This window comes from Pelodiscus sinensis, unplaced genomic scaffold, assembly GCF_049634645.1.
Source record: "Pelodiscus sinensis isolate JC-2024 unplaced genomic scaffold, ASM4963464v1 ctg48, whole genome shotgun sequence".
NCBI lineage: Eukaryota > Metazoa > Chordata > Testudines > Trionychidae > Pelodiscus > Pelodiscus sinensis.
In genome coordinates this window covers 225,001-250,065 of record NW_027466011.1, presented here as the reverse complement: position 1 = coordinate 250,065, position 25,065 = coordinate 225,001, and the positions used below count along the sequence as shown (strand labels likewise).

The window sequence follows — 25,065 nt, the reverse complement described above, 5'->3', positions numbered from 1 at the left end:
GCCTCTCCTCATAAGTCATGTGCTCCAGTCCCCTGGTCATCTTTGTTGACCTCCCCAATGTGTCCACATTCCTTCTGTAGTGGGGGGTCCAGAACTGGACACAACACTCCAGATGTGGCCTCCCCAGTGCCGAATAAAGGGGAATAATCACTTCCCTAGCTCTGCTGGCAATGCTCCTCCTAATGCACCCCAATGCCATTAGCTTTCTTGGCTACAAGGGTGCCCTGGTGACTCATCTCCAGCTTCTCACCCTCTGTCATCCCCAGGTCCCTTTCTGCAGATTCTCATTGCGTGGTGGAACATCTGGAAATCTCAGCCTGACAACATCACGAGATGATACCAGCATGATGGTCAAGAGAAATGTCAATATGGCATGTGCGCCCAGCCCCCAGAGAGCCTTGAAAGGTCGCCTATCGCTGCCTACATTTCATTCCAGAGGAGGATGAGGGAAAGGAATCACCTCCCACCTTCTCTGCCTGCGGGAAGGCTGAGGGGGAGCCCAAAATTCTGAAGAGGGGAAGTAAGTGGCAAGAGGGAAGGCTGGTTTAACTCCATCAAAGAGATCCCAACTGCAGCAGGAATGGAGCTGCTCCCTGGTGTGCAATGAAGATGACGTAGGGTCACCAGGCCAGCTGCTCTTCGACACGGTTCCCCTCCTGATGCCGCATCGGCATGTCAATATCCCGTTGTAGCTGCTTAACCCCGCTCCGCAGCCAGTCACGGCAAAGCAATGGCTCCCATTACACATGCAATTGGTCCTCAGCTGTCCTAACGGCCAGAGAGTGGAGCCTTTCTTCCCAACTCCTGGCCCTGTGCCAGAGGCCGCCGAAATCTTTGCATCCTTCTGTAAGGCTGACGTTGCGAAGGCGGCTCTGGTTGCCTGGAAAACATGACAACGGAGTCTCTTTAGGGACAATTCCCATGTGGTCCCCAACACATATAGAGGAGATTGCAACACAGCGCACAGGGAATTGTGCTGCACAAGTGACCCTTTGTGTCAGAGTGCGTGTGTTAGCCGGGAAACTGGGTAGGGGCACTGAAAAACTGAGGAGGAAGAAGACGACACCTCTCTTCTGCTGTCAGGCTCTTCTCCCTCGCCCCGGTTCCCTTGCAGTGCATTACGCTGACTTCAGCGCCGTTATTTCCAATGCCTGCTGGGGTAAGTGAGAAGGGGCAGGTGTCCTAGTTCCTTCTCAGAAAGGGTTAAATCTTTGCTCAGTTGCTGTAATGCCCTCTGGAGTGTGTACTACTTTCTTTCTTGCTTGCTTTCTTGCTTTCTTGCTTTCTTGCTTTCTTTCACAGCTTAAAAAGCAGAAGAACAGAATAGTAAAGGCATGGGGTGGGGAAGGATGAGAAAAATAGGATGCGGCAGGAAGAGGAAAGGAGAGTAATATCTGATCTTCCATCTACTATGAATTAATTAAAAGCAATTAATTATTTAGAACTGACTTTTTTTCAAATGTGTCCCTATTTTTTGACACGTTACCTGCCCGTTAGCTGACAGGTGCTGCTCTGCTTATCTTTTCACTACTAGTTCACCGCCCATGCAACGAATAGGTGTAGTTTGTAGACTCACGTGTTTATAGACAACCTCCCAAATGACTGAGAGATGAACAGTGCATGGTGGGAGACCATGAACCCCAGCAATAATTAAACCGAGTGATCTCTAAACAGAAAGAGCCCTGGAATTTCTGGTAGTTTTTTCCATGACTTTCCAAACTGAGCAGACAAGAGAGGCGTCCGAGTGATGTGGGGGGTTCTTTGTGTGTGCTGGTGGTTGTGTTGCTTTGTGCGGGTAGGGTTGGGCTGGGAGATTTGTGCTGAGTTCTGTGAGCATGTGCAGTGATGAGGGGCTGTGTGCGTGTGTTGTGCCTGAGTATGCTGGTCATGTTGTGTGTGTGGTTGTGTTGATTTGTCAACCGTTGTTGGTTCTTATTTCCTGCCAACTGGGCAACCTTCCCTTTCCTGTGTAGATGCTCACATTGTTATTTACAAATAACTGTGCAGTGTAGTCGCACCCTATGTGAGTCATGCCCTTGCAATGAAAATGCCAGTGTTTCCTGATTACAGCATACAAACTGGAATAAGTGTGCATCTGTGTGTGCATGTGTGTATGTAAAGAATGCCATATTCTCCATGTGCATGATGAAATGTTGGGTTCTTCTTGCATGGCTACATGTGTAGGCTGGGGCATGCAGGGAACTGGGCCATCAATTATGTGCCAGATCACCTCTGCAGCTGTGTGAATAAATCAACCTCTTTCTATGTTTCCATGCACATAAGGGTGCTGTCTCCAATTAGCGAATTGCAACTCCATCTGACCTTTTTTGGCAGCAATAACAGGGTGGTAAAAAACCTTCAGGCTCACCCGATCAAGTTCCCCTCTCTGAACAAAACCAGTCTGTGTGGATTGGTTCCTACCACAGAGCCCATATGTCTTGGAACTGGGTAATGGCCAGTCAGGGTCCCTAGATTTGCATGTCTGACACTCCTGTTTCACCAGGGATGGGCCATGGAGTGGCTGGTGGCTCCGGGTGGCTTTGCCACGGATTCCCAGACATTCCTTGGTGCTCTGTGTTGCCTGCTCTGGAAGAGGTGCCCTCACCTAGAATGATGTTTGTAACGTGCAATAGCATTCATGAAACCAACCAGAAATAACAACTGGACAGTGATGTATGGGCCAAACCATCATGGCCCCCGTAGCCAAGAAGGCATCTGCAGTCCTTCTTAATCCGTCTCCCCGGGCATCCTCTGTACTGTGTGCCAGATATTCAAAGGGGCCTCTGCAAATCCTGTCACACGAATGCTTTTCAAAATCTGGTCTGTAGGCACGTTTGCAAATGTGGCTGTTCCCCATCAATTTTAGGCACTGTACAGAAGTTAAAAGGAGATGTGTATTCTTGCAAAAATGTACATTGCTTGGGGACAGACTTAAGAGAGTGTTCCCCACAGTGTGGTGGGAAAACGAGTCGCTCAGGTTGAGGTGTGATGTTAAATACATGATTGAGGGCACTTCTGTGAGAAGGAGGCAGAAATAGAAAGGGCTGATGAATGGGAGGCACACCAAGTTTCTTTTCCTAGATCATATTGAAGTATGATAATGGTGAAGAATGACACTCGCCAGCACAGGTGTTAACGAACTTTGGAAAGTGCCCGCATAGCTTTGCGTGCATTTTACAGAAGGGACAATGAGCATGAGGAGAAAGCTTTTGCTTCGTGCACCCCAAAGTGCATTAAGAAAGGTAAATACCCTACAGTTTCACAGACAAGGATACCGGGGGGCATGACGTGAAGCAGTGATAAACCCAACGTCAGGGAGTGGACGAGGTAGCATTAGAACCCAAGTTTCTGGCATCAAATTGTACTGCAGCCAGCTGGACTCTGAGTGGAAATGTGGGTGAATGTCATCCGAGCCCAGCAGTGGGTTGGCATTTATGAACGACCACAAGAGAGTGGAATCCAGGCCCTTTCAGTGTGCGCTGATTATCCCAGACCGTGTGGCCAAGAAATCCATGAGGATTTAAAGGAGGCTGAAAGCGACATGCTTAGTGACACTGGACAACGGGAAGGGTTCCCATGTGATTTAGCTTAGGCACCCTTGAAAACTTTTCCCAGAATACTTTGGTCATCTAGAGTCTTGACCGATCTCTTGGGATGGGACCACCGGGGGAAGCTGGATTTCAAATGTTGACTTTTTTGAAAAGTTAGACTACAAATTGCACAATTTGTTTTCTTTCCCCTAGATGAAACCCCCAGCACACCAACACCAGGGAAACCAGACGACCATCACCGAATTCATCCTCCTGGGATTCGGGGATCTCCTTCAACTGCAGACGCTTCTCTTCCTAATGTTCCTAGGCATCTACATTGTAACTGTGGTTGGGAACATCCTCATCGTGGTGCTAGTGGTGACCGATCGGCACCTCCACACCCCCATGTACTTCTTCCTGGGGAACCTGTCCTGCCTCGAGACCTGCTACACCTCTACTCTCCTGCCGCGCATGCTGGCCAGTCTCCTGACAGGGGACCGGACCATCTCATTTAGCGGTTGCCTCACTCAGTTCTATATCTTTGGTTCCCTGGCGGCGACAGAATGCCTCCTCCTGTCAGTGATGTCCTACGACCGGTATTTAGCCATCTGCCAGCCGCTGCACTACGCAACCCGCATGAACAGCAGGTTCTGCCTCCAGATGACCACAGGCTCTTGGGCAAGTGGCTTTCTGGCTTCGCTGCCAACCATATTCTTCATCTCGCAGTTCACGTTCTGCGGCCCCAACGAACTGGACCATTTCTTCTGCGATCTGAGCCCAATAATAAAACTGGCCTGCAGTGACACCCGCCAGCTGGAAGTTTCTACCTTCATACTCTGCTTTATCCTCACCCTGCCTCCATTTCTATTGACCGTGGCCTCCTATGTGTCCATCATCTCCACCATCCTGAAAATCCCTTCCTCTACTGGAAGGCAGAAAGCATTTTCCACCTGCTCCTCACACCTCATTGTGGTGACCATTTTCTATGGGACTCTAGTCACTGTCTACCTGTTACCTGACACTGAGTCACTGCGGGACCTGAACAAAATGTTCTCCATCTTCTACGGCGTCCTGACCCCTTTAATCAACCCACTCATCTACAGCCTGAGAAACCAGGAGGTAAAGCGAGCCTTGAGAACAGCTCTCCTTCCGTGTTTGACTTTTACTAGACTACAAAGGTGCCAAGCCCATAGACCCGTGCGCAAGGGGCCAAGCATAGGGATGTGACTGAGGTGAGAACGCCCATCTCATTGCTGTGTGTCACCTGAACCCATAAATAACAGGATCGGGACTTCCCTAATCCACGGGGAGGCTCTGGGTGTTGCCTACCCCTGACCGTGTGAGAGCACACGGGGGAAGAAATAGACTACCACCGGCCATTGAAATGTCTGAAGAATTCTGAGTCCCCTCCGTGAGCGTTTCACACTTATTCTTTGAGTGTGGATGGCTGTGCAAGTCGTCTGAGTTCATCAGAATAAACCAATTCAGCTTGTTAGAAAGGCGTCCTTTCATGCACTGAGATTTGTCAGCTCTCCTTGCTTTGACCCTAACAGTCTCCAGACTGGAATCAGCTCCCTCCCCTTACGCGTTCCACACTGTTCGAACACACCTGGCGCAGGTTGCCATCGCTAGGTTTGAGTGCTGCCAAAAGGGGAATTAAAGTCGTGTGCCACGATTCGATTAGCAATGAACAATGGCCGGGGCCAGGTCAGTGGCTCAGGCCAGTCCTCAGGGAGGTCATGGCAATGGGAGAAATAATTCACCTGCTCCTTGCTCTTCTTCTCCTGCTAATGCACCCGCTGCAATTCTTTGATCGGGAGGGCTCTACAAGGGGAGGCAAATGTTCATTGGGGCCAGGGTTTCTCATGGATGACTTGGTCCCCATTGGTGCTCTTGACATTTCCATGCCTACAGGTGACTTGGTCCAGCCCATCATCAGGGTAGTGGGAGAGCCACTCTAGTCCGTGGATCTTCCTTAGCAGCTCTGCTGCCTAGCCTACCTGTAACCCATCTGACACTTTCCTCCCCACGTGCAGTACTTCACACTTGGTTCTACTGACTTCTCCAGTTCTCTAACTTGTCCGGTCTCCCTGGCATTCTTATCTTGGCCTCCAAAGCGCTTGTCACTGCTTACTGCTTGGAGTTTGTTTGTTTGCTTGCTTGCTTGCTTGCTTCCTTCGCTCTAGTTTCTGGGTCAAGACACTAAACAGAGACAAGATCCTGAGTACACCAAACTTCTTGAGCTCTTGCTGATCCACCAAGGTGGAGCGAAAGGAGCCAGCATGTTTGTAGAAGGAGAGACATTTCCAGTTGAACTCCTCCATAGGACAAGCTGTGTGCATCAAACTTGTGACAATTGCACACTCCAGTTAGGTTGGAGGAACAATGGGTTAGAACATTGGACCAAAATTCAATTGAGTATGAATCTTTGGACCTGATTCTGACTAATACAAGTAGCCCCCTTCCCTGTAGTGGAAGTTTCCCTAGGTAATAATTCAGTTAGACTCTGAGTGCTTGGCATTGACTGTTATGAGGATTTGGGGTGCTTCTATTGTGGGGAATGTTCCTGGTTGCTATATGAACCTGGTAGAATCAGATGGTAAAAGTCTCTGGCTACGTCTACACTAGTGTGATCTTGCGCAAAAACTCTTTAGTGCAAGAGTTCTTGCGTTAAAGTAGTTGCACAAGAGAGCATCTACACTGGAATGTGCTTTTGTGCAAGATCATCTTTGCCAGTGTAGACGCTCTCTTGGGCAAGAAAGCTCTGATGGCCATTTTAACCATAGGGCTTTCTTGCGCAAGAAATTCATGTTGCCTGTCTACACTGGCCTCTTGTGCAAGAACAGTTGTGCAAAAGGGCTTATTCCTGAGCGGGAGAGTCAGAGTTCTGCCACAAGAAGCCCTGATTTCATACATTAGAACATCAGTTTACTTGTGCAAGAACACGTGGCCAGTGTAGACAGGCAGCAAGTTTTTGCACAAGAGCTGCCGCTTTTGCGCAAGATCGCACCAGTGTAGACACAGCCTCTGAGTCTCTGCCCCAACTCCCTTTTCTGCCTAGCACTGAGAACGCTCCTTCTTTTCCATAGAATGGACCCTTGGGACCTAGGACAGATAAGGGGGGCCCAGGATCACTCCTAAGTGGTAAGAGCTAGGTCCACCAGATTTGGGAAGCAGCTTCCTCTTAGCCTACCCCCGACCTAGCTTTTAGTTAGGATGTGTCGGGACACGGGGATGTGCCTGGAATCCAATTCTTTTCCCATAACTTGGAAAGGGAGGGTCTGATAGGAAGGAGTTATGCTCCTCAGTGACCACTAGAGGCAACGAGCATGCGGGACAGGTATACTTAACCACTGCTCTCATTGAGGGATTCTCAGGAGGCAAGTTAATGTGTTGCCACACTGGGACACCCTCTTCTTACTGGCCACTTCCCTGACATGGTGATCACCGACTTGAGTTTAAACCGCATACAATTCATTAAACAGCAATTGTTAAAAAATAAGGGGAAAACTGAGGGCATTAAAGGACTGAGGAACCTCGCCTGGGGCACGTGGGTCATGCCATAAACTATAGGCTCTGGGGAATTACAGTCTAATCCTTACACATCCCCGTCTTCCAGCCCAGGCTCTAAAGGTGCGACGGTGATACTACGGGTAACCCACAGCCACTTTTACTGGTGCAATCAGTGAAGACAAGAAAGCTCCAGAAAGATAGCATTCGGCATTCCTGGCATATGCTCATAAGCTCCCATCCTTCCTCGGGTTGCTGCTGGTAGGACACAAAGGCCTGGCCCTGTGTCCATCATGCCAAACAAGTCCAATAGTCCAGACCCCAACCTGAAAGTCAGTGGCAGGTGATGACAATGATGGGTCTAATGACGAGCGTTTGCTCACTGCCGCATGGTGGCCTAGCTAAGTATGGGATTTAGTGGAGCCATGAATATTCATGCTAACACCCAGCCTCCCAAGTCCCTCTTTAACTCGCCCATGCTCACAATGTTGGGCTGCCTTTGTCCTATAGGCTAACACACCCAGGCCTTTTAGCTCCTTCCCAAGTTTGTCAGCTATTGATCAAGCAGGTTTATGGCCAATGATTGCATCCTTCAACACCCAAGCCTATGGCCAGTCCCGTATTGCTGTGGTGGCCAAGCATCGTAATGTACCAGCCCCCATCTACTGTCAGGGATTCCCTGCTCCCAAAAATCGAGAGTAACCTTAGAGCCCTTTTCTCTCTGCTGAGGTCACAGGCCCATCTCTCATGCTAATCTGCGCAAACCAGAATATAGGCCTGCGAATCCCAGAAACCTGGCTCTTCTCTGACCATGTCCCCTTCTGCTGCTCATGGGAAAGACCCAAGTGATAAAACCACGGTGTTTCCTGAAGTGGCCAATGGTCCCCTTGCACATACATGGTGTCACGGAGAGCACAGGTCGGAGCAGTTTCTTCCAGGCTGTTGCAGAATTGAGGCCAGGCAATGGCTGGTTAATAAGCAGTGCAACTCCTGTGGTTGAGTGTGACACATGGGAAAGGATAGCCAGGTGCGGAGGAATGAGAACTGCACCTACGGGCCCCATTCTTTTCTCCTGCCGTAGTGAACAGCACGGTTTCCGTGCAGGGTGGCGGGAGGCTCGCACGCCGAGAAAGGAAAGACGATACTCAGCATTCTGGGGGAGTAAGAGGGAAAGGAAACACCTCCCGTCTCTCTGCCTCTGGGAAGACTGCGGGGGGAGGGGGGGAGTTCAAGAAAAGAAGAAATACGTGAGGCATAATGACGGTCTCACTCCATCCAAGATATTGGAGACAGAGCAGGAAAGTATCTGCCCCCAGCCCTGGTCTACACTAGGGCTTCATTTTGAAATCCCCCCCCTTAGGTTTAATTAATCCACACGACTGTCTGGCTATTTTGAAACCTGTACTCCTGCTTTCCCTGGGGAATAACACTTATTTCAAAACAGTTATTTTCAAATAGCAACAGTGTGGATGCTCCGGTGCTGCTATTTTGAAATAACAACTCTCTAGTGTAATTCGAACGAACTGCTCCCCTTGTTCCCTGGGGCTCTAAGTCGAGGTAGCCCATCCACATGAATGGAGCCTGCCTCGGACTGATTTCGAGGCTCCCCGGTAGTGGGGACACGCTATTTCAAGTTTGCTATTTCAGGAGTTATTTGGTTATTTCAAAATCGTTTCCTAGTGTAGACATGCCACTAGTGTGAAAAGTGGGTGGTGGCGGATCACCTAGAATCACAGTTCATCCGTCGGCATGTCAACATCACATGACAGCGGCCTAGCCCCGTTCTACAACACAATGCAATGGCTCAGGATCCCCGACCACGCTGTGCTTACGTCATGCAACCGACCCTCTGCGATCCCAAGAACCGCTGACTGAAATCCTGCTGCCCTACTCCCGGCCCGGTGGCAGAGGCAGCCACAAATTTTGCATCACTCTGGAGGGCCTGACCTCATCTCCAGTTGTTACTAGGGGTGGATCTGGCTGCCTGGCAACATGACAGCGGAGTCTCCTTGGGAGAATTCCCATGTGGTCACCAATACATATAGAGGTGACTGCACGGGGAATCCTGCTGCACAAGTGACCCTTTATGTTGTGTGTGGGGGGGGGTGGTATTAGGTGGAAGTCTGGGCAAGGGCATTGAAAACCGAAGAGGAAGAAGACGACACCTCTCTTGTGCTGTCTGGCTCTTCTCCCTTACGCCAGTATCTCCACTGACTTCAGTGCCGTTATTTCCAATAAACTCTGGGGTAAGTGAGAAGGGACGCGTCTCCTCGTTCCCTCTTTGAAAGGGTTAAATCTTGATTTCCTATTAACTCACCTGCTGAGTGCACTCTGGAGAGTTCCCATGGCTTTCCATTTCATCGATGGTTCGCTGGAGAATGGCTAAGAAATGAGAAGCAGAGAAAAGTAAAATAATGGGAGGGAGAGATGGACGGGATATGGCCGGAAGGGAAAGGTGAAAGCCGTCTGGGTTTCCATTCAATATGGGTTAATCCAAGGTTGTTAAACACTTGGAATGAATCTCAAATTTATATGAGATCTCTCCTCTTCTAAGTATTGCCTGTTCTCTAGCTACCAGGCCAGCCAAATTGTTGGTGCAATCTTCTATCCTGGAGGCCACCTGCTTGCCTCTTCATTAGTAGCTGCTCAGGTGCAATTGGTGACATTATGGGTGGCAAAACCCCCAAATTGGCTAAGAACTTAAAACCAGAATGACAGACAAAGAATCCCAGGAAAACCTGAGCCCGCTCATAGTCTAATTAGAAAGAGCTCCTGGCCATTGTTGTTTCCATCACTTCACACAAACACAAGAAAAAATAGTGGTGTGTGTGTGTGTGTGTGTGTGTGTGTGTGTGTGTGTGTGTGTGTGCGCGTGTGTGTGTGTGTGTGCGCGCTGGTGGTTGTGCAGATTTAAAAGCTGACACTTACTGCACATGGATGTTTTTCTCGGAGTACAACTTAACTTCCAACCTAACTGCAATGTTTTGCCACTGAATGTTTCCCTCTATGGGGAGCTATTAGCTGAATAATCCCCATTAAAACAGTTTCAACCTTTTCTTAAAATCAAAACTCAACCCCTTCATTCCGGTATAAGTCAAAATTCCACACTGGGTTAATTTCCTTCTGGGTGGCACCTCTTACTCCTAGCTCCATGGCTTGAATTACGTGTTCCCAGTCTGTGGCCCTGCCTGGCATACACGCCTGAGTAAGTGTTTGTGTGTGTTGTGTGTGTGTGTGTAATTGTGTGTGCAAGCATTCCATATTCATCATTTGCCTACTGCAGTGTTGGGTGCTACTTAGGTATTTGATTGTGTAGGACACAGGAACAGGAAGTGGTTGTGTATTAATTATTTCCCAGGTCATGGTGGGTAGTTGGGTTGAATAAATCAGTAACATCTTTCCACATAGGTTATGTCACTAGGTCCTGTTACCAAAATTTCACCTCTGTCAGTGCTTTTTGGCTGGGGACTCACAATAAGTTTAGGCTCAATTGTTTGAAAGCGTGAAAACAGTGAATTTTATCAGCAAAAATGTAATGGGCATTACAACCAGTTTTGTTCTTAATTAGTGAATATACCTATGGGTTTCTGGGGCTGTTTCAAGTTTGAGTCAATTGGAGAACCCAAGTGCAACTCTAACAAAAGTGCCAAATTCCCATCCCTTCTTTTCTAAATGTTTTAGAAAGGTGTGACTGCCTGTCTGTCCATTCATCAGTGAGACTGTCTGCTCAAGAACGCCTTCTAAACGGTAAGCGCTGGGACCACCACACTTGGCAGGCAGCTTCTCATATCTTAACTTAGAGCCAGGGCAGAGCTGAGCTGTGCCCGGACAATGGGGTGCCTGGAGTGGAACTGGTATCCATAACTCGGAAAGGGAGGGTCTGAGAGCTGGACAGTTTTGCTCTACAATGACCACAGAGGGGCAACGAGCTCAGGAACAGCTGTATTGCAGAGTGACCACTGGGGGGTGGCTACCCCCGTAACAGAGAGGCCAAGGCTGTCCATGTTGCAGGCCACCAGCCTGGGTAAGTGCCGCACCCCACAAAGCCTCAGCCCAACTCCTCCCACTGGCCGTCGACTCCAGTGCTGGCCCCCACTCCCGGGAAGCAGGAGTCAGGGCAGGGGGCTGGGAGTTGCAGGGGGGGGGGGCTGTGGCAGTGAGGGTGGCGTTGCTCCAGTGGCAACTCCTCCCAGGGGCCAGGGCTGTCGTGTCCTCCCAGAAGGAGTCGTTGGCCGAGACTGGGCAGTGTACGACAGACCCCCCAGGAGGAGTCATCCTCTTTGCCACCAGAGGCAGCCCTGGTAAGCCCCCAACCTCCCAACCCTCTGCCCTAAGACTCCCCCTTCTGCATCCCCCCAAAAGAGTTAAGGACCCAAGCAATGCCAAGTACATCGGCTAGCACTGAATAGTGACCTCGGGTGATTGGATCCAGCCACTGAATACCTGGCACTGTAAGTCCCATACAGCTGAGATGTGACTGGTCACTGCTCCGAGATGTGGGTCTCTCAACATGCCCCCAGTTTCCCAAGCTGTGAGACACAAGTATGGATGGACCGTGATGGAGTTCTCAGAGGGGGAGTCGTGTTAGTCTGTAACTAAAAAACAGCAATGGTCCTATAGCACCCCTGGCTATGTCTACACTAGCTCATTAATTCGAGCTAGGTAGGCAAATGAGGCGACCGGAGTTGCAAATGAAGCCCGGGACTTAAATATCCCAGGCTTTACTTGCATGTTCCCGTCCGGTCACCATTTTGAAATGTCAGTAACTCACTGACGGGTGTAGCCGTGCGGCAGTGAAACGTTAATTCGAACTAAGTCCTTAGTTTGAATTAACTGTTACTCCTCATTCCACGAGTTCGGGCTAGTGACACATTTCAGAGTTTGTTTTATTTCCCTAGATGAAATCCCTGGCAAACAAACGCCAAGGAAACCAGACGACCATCACTGAATTCATCCTCCTGGGATTCGGGGACTTCCCTGAACTACAGACCTTTCTCTTCCTGATGTTTCTAGTCATCTATGTGACAACCGTGGCTGGGAACCTCCTCATCATAACGCTCGTGGTGATTAATAAGAACCTTTCCAGCCCTATGTACTTCTTTCTGGGGAACATGTCCTGCTTGGAGACCTGCTACACCTCCACTCTCCTGCCCCGGCTGCTGGCCGGGCTCCTGACGAGGGACAGATCCATTTCCGTCAGTGGCTGCATCACTCAGTTCTACATCTTTGGCTCTCTGCTAGCGACGGAATGCCTTCTCCTGTCCGTCATGTCCTATGACCGCTATCTAGCCATCTGCAAGCCGCTGCACTACGCCTCCCGCATGAACGGCAGGTCCTGCCTCCAGCTGGCTGCCTGCTCTTGGGTGAGTGGCTTTCTGGCTCCTTTGCCCTCCATGCTACTGATGTCGCAGTTCACTTTCTGTGGCCCCAACGAACTGGACCATTTCTTTTGTGATTTGAACCCAATAATAAAACTGTCCTGCAGCGACACCCGCCAGCTGGAGGTAACCGCATTTGTGCTTTGCTCCATCTTCACCCTGCCCCCGTTTCTCCTGACCCTGGCATCCTACGCCTGCATCATCGCCACCATCCTGCGCATCCCGTCCACCACCGGGCGGCAAAAGGCCTTTTCCACCTGCTCCTCCCACCTCATTGTGGTGAGTGTTTTCTACGGGACCCTGGTCCTTGTGTATCTCCTCTCGGACTCTGATGCCCTGAGAGACCTGAACAAAATATTCTCCGTTTTCTATGGAGTCCTCACCCCATTGATCAACCCTCTCATCTACAGCCTGAGGAACAAGGAGGTGAAGGAAGCCCTGTGGAAAACCCTCCTTCAATTTTTTTATCTTTTACAGATCAGATATTTCTAGCTCGTACGGAGAAGGTGGGCCAAGCACAACAATATGAACCTGAGAACTCAAATACTATGAGTAGACAAGACTTTTCTGTATGGGTATGTCTACACTACAAAGTTAATTCGAACTAACAGACGTTAGTTCGAATTAACTTCAATAGGCGCTACACATTCAAACTGCTAGTTCGAACTTAATTCAAACTAGCGGAGCGCTTAATTGGAACTAGGTAAACCTCATTCCACAAGGACTAATGCCTAGTTCAAATTAAGTAGTTCGAATTAAGAGCTGTGTAGCCACTTAATTCGAACTAGTGGGAGGCTAGCCCTCCCCAGCTTGCCCTGGTGGCCACTCTGGGCACCACCAGGGAAACTTGTCTGCCCCCCTCCCGGCCCTGGAGGCCTTAAAGGGGCACGGTCTGGCTACGGTGCCCGTGCCAGGTGCAAACCTGCCAGCACCCAGCCAGCAGACCCTGCACCTAGCACGGCACGAGCCAGCCACCCACTGCCACCCAGCCCTCCGCCTCTTCCCGGGACCAGGCTGGTGGCTCCCAGAAGCCTGCCCGGGGCCGCAAGAGGTGGGCGCCCACCTGGTCTAGTGCGGAGATCCTGGACCTCATCCAGGTTTGGGGGGAGGCCTCCAACGTCCACGATCTCCGCACTAGGCACAGGAAAGTGGCCGTCTAGGGCAGGAGAGCTGCCAGCCTGGCCACCCAGGAGCAGGTTGGCATGAAAATCAAGGTGGTCCACTGAGACCCCCGACCCTGAGCCCTGAGCTTAGAACATAAAAACATAACAACGGCCGTACTGGGTCAGACGAAAGGTCCATCTAGCCCAGTAGCCTGTCTGCTGACAGTGGCCAGCACTAGGGACCCTGGAGGGGATGGACCGAAGACAATGACCAAGCCATTTCTCTCGTGCCATCCCTCTCCAGCCTTCCACAAACAGAGGCCAGGGACACCATTTCTACCCCCTGACTAATACCACTCCATGGACCCAACCTCCATGAATGTATATAACTTCTCTTTAAACTCTGTTCTAGTTCTAGCCTTCACAGCCTCCTGCAGCAAGGAGTTCCACAGGTTGACTATTTGCTTTGGGAAGAAGAACTTTCTGTTATTAGTTTGAAGCCTGCTACCCATTCATTTCATTTGGTGTCCTCTAGTCCTATTATGGGAACTAATGAAGAACTTTTCTTTATGCACCCTCTCCACACCACTCGTGCTTTTAGAGACCTCTATCATATCCCCCCTCAGTCTCCTCTTTTCTGAGCTGAAAAGTCCCAGTCTCTTTAGCCTCTCTTCATATGGGACCTGTTCCAAACCCCTGATCATTTTAGTTGCCCTCCCCTCTCCCACCCTCTCTCTTCCCCTCTCCCACCTCCTTTTCCCAGTCTCCCCCAGTTTTGTTCAATAAAGAGAGTTGCTATTTTTGAACACATGTGTCCTTTATTTTGTACATCAGGAAGGGGGGCTAGGGCGGGGTAAATGGAAGGAGGTGAGGGAGGAATGGGGTACGAGCCCCCGATGGGGAGGACTGGGGTGGCTCTGTGGGCTCCTTGGGGTGGAAGCTCTCCTGAAGCTCCTTGATTGGCCCCCCCTCCGGACGGCAGCCTGCGGCAAGTGCAGCCGGGCTGATGACCGAGTGCTGTGATGTGCCCAGTGTGGGCACTCAGGGCACTCCAAGCCAGGACTGCTTTGCAAGCGGGGCACCCCTGAGAACTGTCTGTCCGGGGTGGGAGTGGGGTCCCTTTAAGCGGAGCCCTCGGCTAGCCTGAGACAGCAGCTCCACGCTCTAAGTCCTAATCTGATGCCCTGCCGGCACTGCTTCCGGCCATCCTTAACCCCGGTTCAGGGTCCACTCAGTGTGGACATGCTAGTTCGAACGAGCAAAATGCTAATTTGAATTAGTTTTTAGGTCTAGATGCACTAGCTCGAATTAGTGCTGTAGTGTAGACATACCCTTAGCTCCTCACGACACTCATCGCCTTGATCCCAGGGTGGAATCCAAGAGTGTCCAGCTACTGGCCATGCAACAGCAGATGGAGAAAAGTTAGTTCAGGAATCCAAAGCCTGAGACGGGCACTTCACCCCCACTGCCGCTCCGTGGTCTGAATAACGGCACGTGGCCTTCCTGAGCACTGGCCACTTATTCCCTGGGTGTGGGCAACTTTTCAGTTAAGTGTCGTACTTAGCTCCTGAGAATAAAGCAAAGAACGTGCCCTTTAATGACTTGAGCCTAGGTCACCTCTCTTTGGGTCCCCCCCAAGCATTTCTGACTCAGGAACACACAGAGCCCTCTGGCTGGTTTCCCCAGCCCTTGCTCCCTGGCCTTGTTATTTGCTGCTGTCCATGGTGCTGGAGCTGGAATTAAACATTCTGCCACTCCCTGAATCTTCCTGCCATAGCCTGCCCATCTTGGTCCCATCCAGGGCTGAAAGTAACTTGAATTTCTTACAGGTACTGGGGTATTGCAACCCCCCCACCCCACCCCAGGGTCCCCAGGGCAGGATACTGGGGGGTTGTGATACAACAGTACCCGTAAGAAATGTAAGTGTGGGGTGGTGTGGGGGGCCAAAGGCAGGGAGATGGGGAAAGTCAAGGTGTGGGGGGCTCAGGGCATGGGGTGTGTGGGCACAGGAGTATTAGGGGTGTGAGGAGAGGCTCAGGACAGGGGGCCAGGAGTGTGTGTGGGGGGGGGTGAAGGAGTCTGGGTTGGGGTGTGTGGGGAGGTGCTCATGGTGCGGGTGCCGGGGGGCACAGGAGTCAGGGATGAGGCAGAGGGGGGCTCAGACTTGGGGGATGTGGAAGGGTGTAGGAGTCAGGGCAGGAGATGTGGGGGTCTCAGGGCAGGAGATGGGGCTGTGGGGGTGCAGGAGTCAGGGCAGGGTTGAGGCTGGAGGGAGGGGGGAGGGCAGGCAGGCTAACCCCCCCCCCCCCAAGGTTTGTGCCAGGATGTTGCTTCCTCTTCCCCTTCCCATCAGCAGCCTGCAGGAAGCCCCGGGAGCCCGGCTGGCAGCACCCTGCTTCCTCCTGCAGCCAAGAGCCCAGCAGTGGCCGGGTCCTTCTTACCAGAGCAGCCCATTGGGGGGCTCCACCTTACACCCACGTCTTCCCTGAAGTGTGGTCCTGAGACTGGACACAACACAGCAGCTGAGCCCTCCCTGGGGCTGGGAACAGGAGAGCAACCACCTCCCCTGTCCTCCATGCACCGTGCCCGTGAATTCCCCCGGAACGGCCCCAGCATTTTCGGCACCAGCTTCCCGCTTGGGGCTCATGGGAATTGTGCTGCATTTGGGCAGGGCTGGGCCTGCCCAGTGAGTCCCATTTCCTGCTGGGGAGGGGGGCATTTGCTTTCTTTCCTTTCCCAGCAAAGGGCCTTGCACAAATCAAAGCAGAATTTCCTCCCCTGGGGAGAACGCCAGAGCGTCTCTTTGGTCCAGCATGTGTCAGTCCAGTTCTACATGGCCCCTCCCAAGGCCTCGCCGGTCCCCTCCGCTTGGGGTCCTTTGCCAATCCACAACCACAGCCTCGTCAGACAGAGCTGGGGACGGGCATGGGAGGGACTGACAGGCTGCCGTAGTGACTGGTGCCCTTTACATTAAGGCTGTCTAGACTACACTGCACTTTCAAAAGAGGAATGTAGTCTAGACGTAACCTTAGTTTCCACATTCACCACGCGACTGGGGTCCTATTGATCCGTCGAAGAGGAGAGATGGGTTAGGGCATTTCCTCTTGTGTCCAGCCGTGGGACACATCTGGAGTATTGAATCCAGTTCTGCCCCCCCTCCCCCCCACAGAAAGGATGTGAACACAGTGGAGTGGGCCCAGAGGAGGGCAACCAAAATGATGAGGGGGATGGAGCACTTGACCTATGAGGAAGGGCTGAAGGATTTGAGCTTCTTCAGTCTGCAGAGAAGAGTGAGGGGGGATCAGAGAGCAGCCTTCAAATCCCTGCAGGGGGTTCCAGAGAGGCTGTTCTCAGGGGTGGCAGGGGGCAGAACAAGGAGCAATGGGCTCAAGTTGCGGTGGGGCAGGTCTAGGTTGGAGATTAGGAAAACTCTTTCCCTAGGTGGGTGGGGACGCCCTGGGCTGGGTTCCCTGGGAGAGGGTGGAATCTCCATCCCTAGAGGTGTTTAAGTCCCAGTTTGACAAAGCCCTGGCTGGGATAATTGAGTTGGGTTGGTCCTGCTTTGGGCAGGGGGCTGGACTCGATGCCTCCTGAGGTCTCTTCTAGCTCTGGGGTTCTATGGTTCTCTGCAAACATCTTGGTGATAATGAGGTGACAGGTAACAACCAGCAACACTCCAGAAGTGGCCTCACCAGAGCCGCATAAAGGGGAATAATCACTTCTCTGGATCTGCTGGCAACGCTCCTCCTAATGCTCCCCAATGTGCCATTGGCCTGCTTGGCTCCAAGGGCGACCTGTTGACTCACGTCCAGCTTCTCATCCACTGTAACCCCCAGGTCCTTTTCTACAGAACTGCTACTTAGCCAGTCGGTCCCCAGCCTGTACCAATGTTTGGGATTCTTCCGTCCCAAGGGCAGGACTCTGCACTTGTCTTTGTTGAACCTCATCAGATTTCTTTTGGCCCAGTCCTATAATCTGTCCAGGTCACTCTGGACCCTTCCCTGCCCCCCAGCGTATCTACCTCTCCCCCTAGCTTAGTGTCATCTGCAAATTTGTTGAGGGTGCAATCCATCCCCTCTTCCTAGAACTGACCCCTGGGGCACTCTGCTAGAAACCGACCACCAACCTGACATCGAGCCGTTGCTCACTACCCATTGGGCCCGACAGTCTAGCCAGATTTCTATCCATCTCACAGTCCATTTACCCAATCCATACTTTCTTAACTTGCTGGCAAGAATATTGTGGGAGACCGTATCAAAAGCCTTGCTAAAGTCAAGGTATATCACATCCACTGACTTTCCCACATCCACAGAGCCAGTCACCTCATCATAGAAGCTAATCAGATGGGTCAGGCACGACTTGCCCTTCGTGAATCCATGTTGACTATTCCTGATCACTTTCCCCTCTTCCAAGTGCCTCAGAACGGATTCCTTGAGGATCCCCTCTACGATTTTTCCAGGGACTGAGGTAAGACTGACTGGCCTACAGTTCCCTGGATCGTCCTTCTTCCCTTTTTTAAAGATGGGCACTGCATTTGCCTTTTTCCAATCATCCGGGATTTCTCCCGATCTCCACGACTTTTCAAAGATAATGACCAAAGGCTCTGCAATGATGTTTGCGAACTCCCTCAGCACCTTCGGCTGCATTAAATCTGGACCCATGGATTTGTGTCTGTTTAGCTTTTCTAAATAGTTCTGGACATGTTCTCTCTCCGCCGAGCATGAACTCCAGAACGTGAACTGGACATGACCAATTGGAAGGAGAACGTGTAGTGGAAATTGCGGTTTCACGGCTGCAAAGGGCCAGGCATCTTTCTGGATAATCCTCGCCAAGAAGCTGCACCAAGGACTTATTTACTCCCCGTTTCTAGCAGGGCAGCCAAAGAGAATGTAGAACTTGGCAGTTAAGTCCCGAATCTCACAACTCTTGGAAGTAAAGGGGAGCATGGTACTCATGCTTAGGGTATTGCCCGTGCATGTTCGCAGAACTGAGAGAACGAACAGGCATCAGTTCCTGCCCTGTTTTTAGAATGACAGGGGAGATCCAGGGAACATGAGGGATATGGAGTCAAGTCTCTTGGGTTTTATCCTGGGCTCTTGGAGGGGACGAGGGTCTGGTGGGTTACAACACAGGGGCTACATTTCAGGACTCCTGGGTCCTTTTCTTTAATCACCCATTGCATGGACTTCTCCTGGGCATGACACCTTTCTGGGGCTTCCACTGTTTCTCAGTTGTAAAGTGCTGGGAGAGCTCAGATACCGTGGTGTTGGGGAGTATGTATGTGTGTGTGTGTGTGTGTGTGATAGACAGACAGACAGACAGACAGACAGATAGAAGAGGTGTATAGGGATAGATAGAGGGTATGTGTGGGGATAGATAGATAGATAGATAGATAGATAGATAGATAGATAGATAGATAGATAGATAGATAGATAGATAGATAGATAGATAGATAGAAAGAAAACAAAGGAGTAATTCTTAATGTTTTTGTCCTTTTCCCCTGAATTCTAAGTTACTCCAAGTTGCAACATTTCTTCAGCTGTATTTTCTCCTTGTGTGATCCTTGCTTGGCTGTATCTTTCCTGAATTTCTTTGTGAACATGAGTGTCCCAACTGGGAAATGCACCCTCCCCTTTGAGGTGTAGCGAGAAGAGTGACCTTGCCTAGCAGTTTCATTTCTATGTCTAATGTAGTTGGGCGAGACAAACATTTCCTCTCTGCTAAGTCGCTCTCCTTTCTCCATCCATTTCCCACTCAGGTTCGAAGCTTGACTCTCGGTAGCACCATTGTCCGTACGGGCCTAAAACAAAGGTGCCGTTAACTTTCCCTTCTTGTTAATTTGCCGAGCCAATCAGCAGAGGGGCCCGGGGGACTCGTGTTTTCCCCTCAGTGGTGAGGAGCGGCACAGGGCAGATGCTGACTTTCTGGGAACAGGTAGAAGACAAAAAGCCCCCGGCATGGGGGTGAAGCCAGCGCCCTGTGTGGAAACGGCCAGGCCTTGTCCAGGCAGGCTGGGCACACATGGAGAAACAGAGAGAAGGACCCATCTCCGGTGCCTGAACTCCCCGTGAAGAGAGCACAGCTGAGACCCAGACGCGCCATGTCCTCGCCTGAGAGGTACCCTCGCATTCTGCATCCGGTTTACAGACTCCAGCTGCCTCGTGTCCCGGCCCCCTTGGCCACGGCAGGGCATTTCGCCCTCGGGTGGGCACCTAGGCATGACGTGCTGGCTACCTCCATTGATTCTGTGCGGCCGTTCCCAGGACATTCTGGGTTCCCTGGAGTCAGTACCGGCCGCGTTGGAGGTGACGGGAGTTCTTGCGGGGGCAGAGGATGCTCCAGCCCTTCCTATGGCTGGGCTGGAATTTGGGATAGCGCTACGCCTTCAGGAACAGGAGAGGGCCCTTCATGTGAGGGCAGGGGCCAAAGTCCCTGGGAGCTGATAGAACTCGGGGGCACTTACAACCCCTGGGGAGGGGGACAGCAAGAGTGGGGTTGGCGGCCTTCCTACGTGCCCATAGAAAGCCGTGCGTGGCCTCGCACTTCTGGTGTGAGAGAGCGGGTGGGCGGGGGCTCCGGGACCCAGAAAACGTGGGTTCCAGGCCTGGGTCTGCCACTGACCGTGCTCAGCTTGTGTCTCCTTTCTAACGCTGCGGGCTGGCTCGGGACACCCCCTAACGAGCTGCACCCCTTGCAGCCAGTCCTGCTGCCTGAGGTCTGCGGTGGCTCACTGCTGGGCTGCCTCATCTGTTCCCAAATGCTCATGCTCCTGGGTTTCCCTAGCCAGTGTCAGGGGCCAGGAAGGGTTTTTCCCATCTACTTTGAAGCGCCAGGACAGCTGTGGCTGGAGATGGGAAAGCGGCTATGGTGGGGAGGTGCCTGGCTGCGTCTTGCTCACATGCGCCTGGTCTCACTGGTCACCAGATGCGGGGTCAGGAAGGAATTTTGCCTCTAAGGAGCTCGCCTTCCACTGCAGTGTCGGGATGCAAGTCCCGTGCCAGGGTCCGATAGGTGCCTCTCACCACATCACTTCCCTGCCATGGGGGGTCTCGGGTCCAGACTCCTGTGGGCCGCCTTAGTTTGGCCCCGTGTCCATCCTTGGGTTTAGGGGTGGGCCCTAGGCCTTGTGGCTGGCCTGTCCCACATGGGAGGTGAGACCAGGGGATCTGGTGACCCCCGCTGGCCTTACACACTGTGGCTCTCTGTGGTGTTAAGGGCCCAACGTTTCCTAGAGCGTTTCAGAGGCGGGTCAGGGCCATTGCACCCATTTCACACAGGGGAAACTGAGGCCAGGAGCGACTGGCTCATCACACAGCATCACCAATTCCCTTCAACTCTCCTGCCCCCACAGCGGGGCTCTGTCATCAGGAGGGAACACAGCTCTGCAGGCAGACAAGATCTGTACCGAGCTGTGTGAACATCCGGTTTTCCGCCGGCTGGCCAACCAGGAACAGGAATCCCAGCAAACGTTTTGTGGCATGCAAAATGTTTCCCTTGACCTGACATGATCCCTTGTGTGCTAGTGTCAAGGTTGTATTTTGGGGGGGAGGGGTCACCTTTTAACAATTGAATTGAAAACCAACCATCATTTGGACTCAAAAAATCTGAAACGTTTTCTCTCCAGAATGTCAGCCCAAAACATGCCCGTATGTGGGGGAGTTTCTGGGCTTTGCATGACACAACGTGGCGAATTGGCTCCGACTTTACAAAACACTGCAGTCGACCCTGATCCGCGTTAGCGATGGCGAGCTTCTGTGGTGCGGTTTGTGAGTGCAGTGATCGACGGACTCCTTCTAGGCCCTGCGAGGGAGAGGGTGGACGACCCCGGGCACCTCCCTGGGTTGTCCTGGAAAGTGTCTTGACTCCACATGGGCTGGCGGGTGTGCAGATCCGAATGGAATTTAAGCGCCGTTGCAGAAGGCAAGTGTATGGCTCTGATTTCGAATTTGTTCAGTTCCCTCTAGTTAAACCCATGGCGAACCCGGAGCCAGGAAACCAAACGTCCATCACGGAATTCACCCTCCTGGCATTCGGGAATCTCCCCGAACTGCAAACCCATCTCTTCCTGCTGTTCCTAGTGATCTACCTGGCGACCATGGCTGGGAACCTCCTTATCGTGGGGCTAGTGGTGGCAGATCGGCACCTGCACACCCCCATGTACTTCTTCCTGGGGAACCTGTCCTGCCTGGAGACCTGCTACAGCTCCGCCATCTTGCCCCGGCTGCTGGCCGGGCTACTGACAGGGGACAGGACCGTCTCTGTCCGGGGCTGTATTGCGCAGTTTTACTTCTTTGCTTCCCTGCTGGGCTCAGAGTGTTGCCTCTTAGCCGTGATGTCCTACGACCGGTACTTAGCCATCTGCAAACCGCTGCACTACGCCACCCGCATGAGCGGCCGCGTCTGCCTCTGCCTCGTGGCAGGGTCTTGGCTCAACGGCTTCGCCGCCATCGTGCTCATCGTCTCCTTAATGTCACACTTCGCATTCTGCAGCCCCGGCGAAATCGACCATTTCTTCTGCGACTTCAGCTCCGTGATGGAACGCTCCTGCGGGGACAGCCGCGCGGTGGAACTTGTGACCTTCACCCTGCTGTCCTTGTTCACCCTGCCCCCCTTCGCGTTAACCCTGGGGTCCTACGCGTGTATCATCGCCGCCGTCCTGAGGATCCCATCCGTCAGTGGGCGGCAGAAGGCCTTTTCCACCTGCTCCTCCCACCTGGCCGTGGCGACCCTGTTCTACGGGACCCTCGTCGCTGTGATCCTGCTCCCAAGGACCGGCACCCTGCGCACCCTGCGCAAAGTGTTCTCCGTCTCCTACACCGTCCTCACCCCCCTGGCCAACCCGCTCATCTACAGCCTGCGCAACAGGGAGGTGAAGAGGGCGCTGAGAAGAGCCGTCCGGAGACTGCTGGTTTGACACAGGGCAAAACGCTGCAGTCTCCTGGAGGAACGTCATGCAATTCAGCCTCCTTCCATTGTTTTCAAGTGCAGCAGCTTCCGGCGGGGTTGCATGTGGCTTCGCCAGGGGCCCTGGCTGACACGAAGCCTGGGAATGGTTCGGTGTGTCAGGCAATGTGCATTTCACAAAGCCACACTGGGTCAGACCCAAAGTCCTCCCAGCCCAGCATCCTGTCAGCCCACAGTGACCAGTGTCAGGTGCCCCAGAGGGAGGGAACAGAGCAGGGAATCATCCAGTGAGCCCTCGCCTGTCATCCATTCCCAGGCCCTGTCAAACAGAGGCTAGGGACACCATTCCTATCCTTCATGGCTAACAGCCATTGATGGACCCAACCTCCACGGATTTATCTGGCTCTTTTTGGAACCCTGTTAAAGTCCTGGTCTTCACACTATCCTCTGGCGAGGAGTTCCACAGGCTGACTGTGAACTGTGTGAAGAAAAACTTCCTTCTGTTTGTTTTAAACCTGCTGCCTATTAATTTCATTTGGTGACCCCCAGTTCTTATGTTATGAGAAAGAATAAATGATTCTTAGATTCCCCACCCTAGTCGTGATTTTATAGCCCTCTATTGTCTTCCCTATAGTTGTCTCTTTTCCAAGCTGAAAAAGTCCCAGTCTTTTCTCATAATGAAGCTGTCCCGTGACCAGTCTTTTTGCTGCACTGTTCTGAGCCGTTTGCCACTCTGAGGGTATGGCTAGACTGCAAGGGGGTTTGGGGATAACTCCACCGTATCCAGGGAACGTTTGCTCTCCCACTTCTCTTTCTGAAGCCCCTGTATTCCTTGTTCCACGAGGAAGAAGGGGGCTTTCAAAAGAGGGGGATTTTCTGAAATTTGGCTCAGTATAGAAAGGCCAAATTTCAGAAAAGCTTCTTCTGACAAAAGTATTGGGAAAAGATAAGCAAAATGAGCTCTGCATTGTGGGTATCTTTTTCCGATAGATCCTCTCAGGCTAGACGTGCCCTCAGATACCTTTTTCAAGAAGAGGCGACCACATGTGCATTCCGTATTCAAGGGGGTTAGGACGTGGGGTCACTCTTGCTGTGAGTGTTGATTGGGCATATGAACCCCACGTCCTCCTTTGTGCAGATCCGCTGCTGGATAACGAGGCTGCATGATACTGAGAACTAATTTTCTACATTTCTTTGTCTTGAACAGTTGTGTGCAGTGTGCAGAACACAACTTCCTTCTGTGTGGGCAGCTGTGACCAAAGTGTCTCCCGACTACAATTTCTCCCTCCTCACATTGCCCACAGCCACCGTTGGGTGGATTTTTTCAAATGAACCTTTTTGGGTTTTGCCCTGAAACTGGCGTGTTTGGGTTGACCCAAACCTTCAAGAATGCCTGTGGAAATCCGCAAATTGTTGTGGTGGGGAAAAAAATCCAAAAAAATGAAAAATGTTTGTTTTGACGTTTCCGAAATGGAACATTTGGATTTTTCAATGCATGGGCCTTTAATTAGGCCTTAGGTTTCGGATGAGACTGCAGAGACCCCCAGACTCAGTTCATTTTCATTAGCCAAAGACTAAACAAGGACAGACCAAGGTCAATACATTATCAGTCCCGAAGGAAGCTCCGTTTCCTTCCAGAAAATCATCCCCTCATACAGCACGTGTTTATGAAATAGAAATAAAATAAATTCCATTCCCATTATCTCCCCGAGACATTCATTTCAGGGCAGAGTCGCTACAGAGAACCCTCTGCTCTGCACAGGTGAGCCATGTCACAACGAGCATTCCTAGCTGTGGGTTCCATGCACCTGGACGCACCTTCCAAGGTTCAGCAGACCAAAGAACGCACCCATGGAAAATCCTTCATTCAACAAGAACCCACCTGCCTACCAAGGGTTCTGGACACGGCGCATGACATGCACTTTGGTGTCTCCATGACGGGTCATGGGCGCGTGGTTCATTTCCCAGCAGATACCAAGACCTTTGCTCGAACTGTTACCAGGGCTACAGACCTCAGGGTAAGGCTAGCTCTAGCCTTCTCCAATTTTTTTTTCAGAAGAGGCTTTTCCGAAATTTGGCCCATCTACACTGGGCCAAATTTTGGAAACTCCCTGGCTACGTCTAGACTGGCATGATTTTCTGCAAATGCTTTTAACAGAAAAGTTTTCCGTTAAAAGCATTTGCGGAAAAGAGCGTCTAGATTGGCACGGACGCTTTTCCGCAAAAGCACTTTTCCAAAATGGAACATTTGGATTTTCCGCAAAAGCACTTTTTGCGGAAAAGCGTCCGTGCCAATCTAGACGCGCTTTTCTGCAAAAAAAGCACCAGTGGTCATTTTCGTGATCAGGGCTTTTTTGCGCAAAACAAATCGGAGCTGTCTACACTGGCCCCTTTGCGCAAAAGGGACTTTTGCCTGAACGGGAGCAGCACAGTATTTCTGCAAGAAGCACTGATTTCGGACAGTAGGAAGTCAGTGCTTTTGTGGAAATTCAAGTGGCCAGTGTAGACAGTTGGCAAGTTTTTCCGCAAAAGCAGCTGAAAAAACTTGCCAGTCTAGACGCAGCCCCCGTCTTTCAGAAGCTCCCGTCTTCCTCATGGAACGAGGAGGTCAGGGCTGCTGACAGAGCAGCTACATCTACA

At 51.7% G+C, this 25,065-nt stretch overlaps 3 protein-coding genes across 3 annotated transcripts; all 3 read left to right on the top strand.

Moving 5' to 3' along the window:
- Window positions 1–2,433: 2,433 nt before the first annotated feature.
- LOC102452544 (olfactory receptor 6B1-like) lies at window positions 2,434–4,757 on the top strand. The gene is made up of 2 exons (XM_014570373.2): window positions 2,434–2,448; window positions 3,780–4,757. Exons 1-2 carry the CDS (start codon window positions 2,434–2,436, stop codon window positions 4,755–4,757), a joined length of 993 nt encoding a protein of 330 aa, XP_014425859.2.
- A 7,194-nt stretch (window positions 4,758–11,951) lies between these two features.
- LOC102452299 (olfactory receptor 6B1-like) lies at window positions 11,952–12,910 on the top strand. The gene has a single exon (XM_006116872.2). The coding sequence runs from the start codon at window positions 12,044–12,046 to the stop codon at window positions 12,908–12,910; it is 867 nt and encodes a 288-aa protein (XP_006116934.2). The 5' UTR covers window positions 11,952–12,043.
- Window positions 12,911–21,493: 8,583 nt separating this feature from the next.
- On the top strand, window positions 21,494–22,435 carry LOC102452054 (olfactory receptor 11A1-like). The gene has a single exon (XM_006116871.2). It carries the CDS (start codon window positions 21,494–21,496, stop codon window positions 22,433–22,435), a length of 942 nt encoding a protein of 313 aa, XP_006116933.2.
- The last annotated feature ends 2,630 nt before the right edge of the window (window positions 22,436–25,065 follow it).

Excerpts from the sequence above, each read along its gene's own strand:
- LOC102452299 (XM_006116872.2), top strand. The coding sequence starts at position 12,044 with ATGTTTCTAGTCATCTATGTGACAACCGTGGCTGGGAACCTCCTCATC.
- LOC102452054 (XM_006116871.2), top strand. The coding sequence starts at position 21,494 with ATGGCGAACCCGGAGCCAGGAAACCAAACGTCCATCACGGAATTCACC.